Source organism: Charadrius vociferus, unplaced genomic scaffold (assembly GCF_000708025.1).
Source record: "Charadrius vociferus isolate BGI_N301 unplaced genomic scaffold, ASM70802v2 scaffold573, whole genome shotgun sequence".
NCBI lineage: Eukaryota > Metazoa > Chordata > Aves > Charadriiformes > Charadriidae > Charadrius > Charadrius vociferus.
In genome coordinates, this window is record NW_009647569.1 from 491208 (window position 1) to 498203 (window position 6996).

Here is a 6996-nt window from a genome sequence, read left to right on the forward strand (position 1 = left end):
GTTGTCTTGGCTCTTTTTCTCGCTCTTAAGAGCCCAGTGGACAGCCTGTATTTGCTGTTTTATGTGGCCTACTGCATTGCATTAGCTTGTCGTCCCAAGGGGTTTTTTGAAGGTGGACCCCAAGGTGTGGATGTGGCCATCTTTGTGGCCTCAGCCTTGATGACTCTAATTCACCTGTACAATGTGAAAGCAAGTGCCAAGATCCCGACAGGGAAGGATGCTGTGAAGGCCCTACTTGCTCGCAGCAGTTTTCTGAAGCTTCGTGAGGGCGCAGACCTTCATGCTCCCTACCTAGGGTATTCCAAGTACGCAGATGCAGAAGTACTTGGCTATGCATGCAGTGTCCTCGCTTCTTTTGCTATAACAATGACAGGGGACCCCCAGGCCCCACTTGCTACTGTTGTAATTCCGTGGGTAGTGGTAGCTGGTGGGATCCTTAAGCTTCTAGGCGGCTCAGTGGCCTTTGCCCGGGGTAAAACCCTGGAGAGCAGTGCCTTCATTCTCTATGCTGTCATGTGGATCATCTGGGGCTTGACAAGGTATGGTGGCCTCTATGGCACCACCAGAAGCTTCCACGCAGCAGTAGGCATCATTTCCTTCATGCTCTTCAATGGCTTCATTGTCTTCTGCACGCTCTTCTTAAACATCGCCTGGTTCTTTTACTCCCTCACTTTCTTACTCATCGCTGTCAGCTTCTTGCTGGATGCCATCCATGCTCTTCCAGCTGGCTACGACATTGCTGCCACTATCATCTTTGGTCTGGTCAGCTTTTACTGCTTCCTGTCTGCCCTTTTCAGCAGCGTCTTTGAGGGTTCCTGCTTACCAATGGGTAGGCCCATTGTGAAGCTTAGTGGTGTGGGGGGAGGAATGACCAAGTGCCTTCACCTGCCTGCCAGGAAAGCTTCCTCAGTCAAGAGAATCGCAGGTAAGGGAAATACACAGGGTGTGATGTGGGGGCGGAGGGTAAATTCTGGGAGGTTTTGTAGCAGAACATTATTAAAAGAACATTTTTCCAATCCAGATGTGGAAACCATGTTAGTCTGATGACATTTTGACGAAGTGGGCCAAGTTACAAGAGTCATTAGAAGCTAAATGGGGGCGATAGGACCAATTCCTTGATAGGAGCTGGATTTAGCAGTGAATTTGCTGCTGTCTCTCCTGTATTGTATCCCTGTCTGCTCATCCAGTCTGAGATACGCCAATCCTCCAGGCTGGGGCTACCACCGGAAGCTTTGTACAGCGAAAGCAGGGCAAATGCATGGTGCTTGCTCTCTCCACAGGGCTGAATGACTTCTGGCCCTGATGAACGTGGCCCAGAACTCCCCTAAATGCCAGATCTCCTCTTGGATGAATGCTAGAAAATGCACTGTCAGAGAAAATGCTTTGTTAGTTGGGAAAAGGAGATGAGCGCACCGAATTGGCTGTTTTGTCTGTGACAGCTCTTCCGTGAATTACAACCCCTCACTTCTAGTCACTCAAGGGGTTCTGCCCTGTTCACATGCCAACAGATATCCTGAAGAATGGAGGGACTTGCGGCATCCCCACAGATACTGTGTATGTGCTTGTGGCAGCCTGTAATCGGCCTGATGCTGTGGAGAAGGCTCACCAGTAAGTATTTGTCTTGCTGCCCCAGTGAGGGCTTCCTTGGCTAGTCTAAAGAAGCCTCTAGGCCTTACGGCTGCTGCTCGGTACTGGCTACAGCAACTGTCCAGAGCAATGAGACACAGAGCTTAACCTTCATGGGAACAACAAGGTGATGAACCTCGGGGAGAAGACCTGAATGAGGAGAGGAGAGGAGAGAGTTGAGCTGGGATTGTCTTCTGGATATTGAAGGCTCCTGGCAGGCGATGGAGTCAGGTGGCTTGGATATCAAAGGGAAACCCAAAGAAGTGACAAATGGGGCAGGGGTTTGTTGTAGGGACATATTTGCACAACCATAACCCCTCTGGTGTTTAACAAGTGCCTCTAGCTGCACTTTTGTAAGCAGCTGGGACCCCTCATATTGGTGGGGTTTCCTCAGAACTTGGGCAATTGGGACTTCTACCCATCACTACACAAGAAGCTAAAACTTTGATTTGGAGTAGACATTCCCGATTGGGAATAGTCATTAACGTCCCTTCCCGTCAGGTCATCTGTTGAACAGTCCTACTTTACTACAGACCGGTGAACTGGGGCAGAGCCTACACGCCTTGTCTTAACTCTGGTCCTCACCAACACAATTCCCTTTTCAGCTTGAAAATAAATCCCCATCTTACTTCCAGGCTCATTTTTCTTGCCTCCTTTCCAGGTCCAAGCGCCAGGCTCAGGATCGCCCCATGTCACTCTGGATTTCGAGCTTAAAGCAACTGGAACCTGCAAAGCATTTGTTCACTCCCCTCCTCTGGGACTTCATGGAGGCTGCCTGGCCATCTCCGATCAGCTTGGTGGTTCCCAGAGGTGAGAAAATCCTGTTTCTTCCAAGCTCTCTGCAGAGCTTTGGCTTTGAAACTCCAACTTTAAGTCAGGCATCCCTGCAACGCCACATCACGCGATATTTCTGGTGAGATCATTGTGTTCAAACTGATGTACATCCTTAAGTGCCGTGTGACTCTCCCTTGTGCAGGTGAATGGGTGGACTTCCTGGGAATGAAGGACTCTGCTAAATACGTCGGTACCCCTCAGAGCATCGCCATCCGCATCCCCGACTGCTCTGTCACCACGCACCTCATCGACTTGGTGAGTGGCCAGAGCACACTCATCCCAGCAGCACTGCTGAACAGACCTCGCCGTTCCACTGTCCAGGGAGCAGGTTTGGCGTCGGTCACCAGCCCCCAGGTCCTCTGGCCTGCTGGAGAAGAGAAGGACAGTGAGAGGCTGGAGCACTCTGTCAGCCCTCTTGGCATGTCATCTCTCCTCTCTGTTTTCTTTTCTCATTGAAGTGAGGATCCTAGCACGTTCAGACAGGTTCGGGGAGTGAAAAGTGCCAAAATGAGCAACTCCCACAAGAAAAATATCATTAAGAAGGCGTGGGGTATGCAGGCAGCTGGCGGATGATTTTATTGCAGAAAAGAGGGTAAAAGGAATAACCACCAGGTCAGAAAGCCAGAAGAGATTCAGTTAACAGACACTTTGTCTCATTTCCTACGTAGAACACTTTCATTGCAAGCAGGGGCTTATCTGAAGCCAGAATAACCTCAGAAGGTCCAGAATGTGGCCAGAGGAACTGTGATACTCTGCATGTTCTGGTCATTGCTAGGACAGGCATTGTAGGTCTTTGGCAATTGCTGTTGCCGGAAAACAAAATGTTCTTTCCTGATCAACATCAGTAAACCCCAGTTCAGCAGCGTGTTAGTCACTTGTGCACAGGTTTGGTGGGACTGTAGTTGCCTACAAAGTAGGTGTCTCTACCTGGGTGAGTCACAGTGAGTTCTCTTTAGAGCGACAGAGACTCACGAGTGAACTTCAGAGCTGGAGTCCTCTGTTTTATACAGCAAAATCTGATCAGAGCTTTTATTCCCTTTTTTCTGTCACCAGGTTGGCCCCATTGTGGTCACGTCAGCCAACCCAACGGGAGAGGCAGACACAACACACCACAACCAAGTGTATGCCAAGCTGGGAGATAAGGTAATTGGGGCTCTCTGTCTTTTCATCCGACTGGTCCCAGAAGATGTGGGGATGGAAGAATGCAACAACTTCGTTTCCAGTGGGCAAATCAATAGATGATATCAAGAATCTGGGAGAGCATCTCATTAAAAAAATCTCACACACACTCCTCGTGTTGGCATCAGAGTGAAAGAACAGTGTAAAATACAGAACTTGGTGGGAAACCAAAATGCTTCTGTTTTATACAGTATAGCTATGGCTTGGCAACATGAGTTTGTTCATCTTCCAACACAGAATGAGCAACAAAAAAATGCTTCTTTGCTTACAGGCAATAAAACCACTGATGCCTGAATGCGCCAGGGCTCCAGCTGGCGTTGAGCTGTCAGAACACAGGGGATTCCCATCTAAAGCTGAAGCTGGTCTGAAACCAGTGCCAAAGCTTTAAAATACTCCTGGCTTTTAGAACTTTCATGAATTCTGGAAGTACAATAGTCGTGGCCATTCAAATGGCTGTCTTTCATTTCACTGCTTAATCCTGAGAGTACTACATTTTGCGTACTCATGGCAGCTTATCTGAGGGCAGTTTTAAATAAAATGTGGTACAAATCTTCCACCCTAACTCCTCAAAAATCTGGTTTTCAACACATTTGCTGTGTGGATGGGACTTCTTCAAAGCTCCTCAGCTGATGTAAACCTGTTCTTGCTGTACTGCTGACCTCCACTCCATAGAACTTGTTCTCTCTTTGCTTTTATTAAGTTCATTCATTCCAAGTTCAATCCTCAGTGTCAGTACAGTGGTGTAGGAAGGAGCAGAGTTGCCCTTGATGATAATTACCTGCTGGTGAGACGGGCAAACTGCCCTCTCTTTTCCCAAGTGCCTGGGCGGAACTTGGTATCAACATCTGTTGCTCTTCAGGTGGATGCAGTTCTTTGTGATGGGCCTTCTCCAGAGAACATTGCCTCCACCGTGGTAGACTGCACCAAAATCAACAGTGGAAACATAGGATTTTTCAGAGTCGGTATCATCCCCAAGTCTCAGGTAAAATTAATCTTGATTTTATTTCTTCTCCTGTTCCCCATCTCCATTAAGTGAGTTTCAGACTGGGGGTTTCCTAGTTCTACAAGGAGGTGAAAAAATCTGTGATAGCACGAGGAGTTATCACAGGGTGGTGAGAAAGAGCAGCAGAACAGAGCTCCATGTTGCCTGTGTCCTGATCCGGCCTCCGGACCACCCCTGCACCTCCTTGTGCCAAGTGCGTTGATGGGGAAGGTGCAAGGTGAGACTGGTTCATCAGCAGAAAGAGCTCTGAGATCCACAGTCATGGACCTCACGGGGCTGGCTCTCCATTTACTCCTGTCCCAGAGACCTCGGAGCAGACAGAAATGCTTCATGTAATCCCAAGGCTGAGCCCAGACACGGAGCTTGAAAGAGAATAGAGTATTAGTTCAATAGCTGGAGAAGAAATTAGTGCTTTCCCCTAATTACTAACCCACTCACGGCTGCGCTTACTAATTCCAGGTGCTGCAGATACTGGAGCAGGTGCAGAAGAAACAGACGTTGGTTCCTAACAGTGGCACTTGCACCACAAAAGGCCAGGAAGGACATCTGAATCACAGCCACGCTGTGCACAACGGGGTGGGCATGGCTGCCTCGGAAGAGACGGCGCCGACGCCGTCCTCTGATGATGGCTGCAAGAATTACACTCGCCTCTGACTCCCGTGCAGGTCAAGCAGTTACGTGCTCGCTAGGAAATTGTTTGCTGGAAAATGACGTATGGGTCAAATTGGGGAATGGGAGAGGTTTCCCGGGTGCAGGGGTGTCTTATTCATCTTACTGCTAAAAAATCCCGGTGCAGAGCTGGCTTATGAACCACGGGCACCCAGAAGTAAAATTTTCACTTACGGAGACTGCCAGCTTTCACTGAAGATCAGACATGGCCAAAGAGAGCGTTATATCGGTGACAGACTGGCCCCAGAGTAACGCAGATGTTTTCCTCTCACTGGGAGTTAATACCTTCGGTTTGGGGCACAGAGTAACATGAAGTGTTTCATAATTACGTACTGGGGGGAAAAACACTGCGTGAAACTTGAAGTGGGAGAGGGAAGAAGGGAAGATGTATTCCGGTACGGTGCTGGTGAATGCAGTGGACTGTCCAAAATGGCACGTCCTCGGGAGCCGGGGCTGTCTTCTGACACGTCTTCTCAAAACGGAGGTCACAGGACCCAACACTAAAAAGAAATGCCATTTTCCAAGGTGCCAATTTCTGTATTTCACAGGCAGTGCGAGGGCGGAGTTACCAATATCTCCTCAGAAGTGCTGGAGCGTTATGGAAGACCCTCCCTTCCCCTGTTATCTTACGCAGAGTATGAATTTCAGGAGAATCATCCGTGGGGCATTTAAGGATGCTCTCGCCTTAGAGCATCACCGTGCACATCTCACAGCACATTTCCTCCAGAGTGCAGATTGGGTGCAGAGCGGTAGCTGCTGACCGGGAGGAGGTGAAAAGAAGTTTCAAACCAACGTGGAGAGTTTTCCCCGGCGAAGACTGCACGGCTGTGCAGTTAGTGGCTTGTTTGGCCTCTCAAAACTGTTGATCTTATTCTTACCTGACTCAGGTGCAAGGTGCTGATCAAACTCCAGCTGAAACCAATGAGTCGATTCATTGGTTTCACCTGAAGTTCTGCTGGAACTTAAGCGTAAATGCTGTGCAGTCAGAGGAGCTCGATCTCTACGAACTCCGGCAAAACCAGGTCTTCTCAGCTTGTTCTTATGGAACTGGCTCTCTTCCTGCAGAGAAAGAAAACGCCAGATAATTGAGTTTGTTAAATAATTTTGCTGGTCTACTTACTGTATCTCTTTGGAGTTTATTAAACCTGACTTCTAGAGAGCAATAAAATATTTTCAATAAACAGTCACATGTCACACAGGACTGCGCTATCATCTGCGGCAAGTAGCTGGAAAAAACATCGCGGGTCAAAGGGTTATGGATTTCGGCATGTCAGCGTTCCTGGCCCCGCACAAAGGATCTTCCGAGGGAATCACATTGCATCACTTTCCAGGGTGGGGAAGAGGAGGAAAAGAGAAGATAGCTCTTAACATCAACCCCCTGGTGCCAGCTCCTTTGCTGAGGAGTCCTAATGAGCTCATAAACACCGGGGCTGAATTTCACCCTTTTCCTTAGCTCAGTAAAAAATCCTCACAAACACTGAAATCTGAGGGAGTGTGGCAAGAGGCGTTAATGCAGAGAGGCGCTGGAGCATCCCAAAGCCTTTCGCTGTGGGAAAACAGCCCTGGCTTAAATATCCCAGGGATGCTGCTGCTCTGCGCTGCCAATAATGATCCCTTTTAGTGTGCCACAAGTTAAAAGGGGTTGAAAAAAACCTGGATTCTTCACAAGATGCCTCACCCGGGTC

General features: G+C 48.7%; 1 protein-coding gene across 1 annotated transcript in view; it reads left to right on the top strand.

Annotated features, from left to right (window-relative positions):
• The window catches only part of LOC104282717, an 8532-nt gene extending 3236 nt beyond the window's left edge, over positions 1–5296 (top strand). Inside the window, exons 4-10 of the mRNA XM_009880834.1 lie at positions 3–925; positions 1509–1608; positions 2288–2436; positions 2603–2715; positions 3514–3603; positions 4499–4621; positions 5102–5296. Of these exons, the coding sequence (XP_009879136.1) occupies positions 3–925; positions 1509–1608; positions 2288–2436; positions 2603–2715; positions 3514–3603; positions 4499–4621; positions 5102–5296 (1693 nt within the window). The remainder of the gene's footprint in view (positions 1–2; positions 926–1508; positions 1609–2287; positions 2437–2602; positions 2716–3513; positions 3604–4498; positions 4622–5101) is intronic.
• The last annotated feature ends 1700 nt before the right edge of the window (positions 5297–6996 follow it).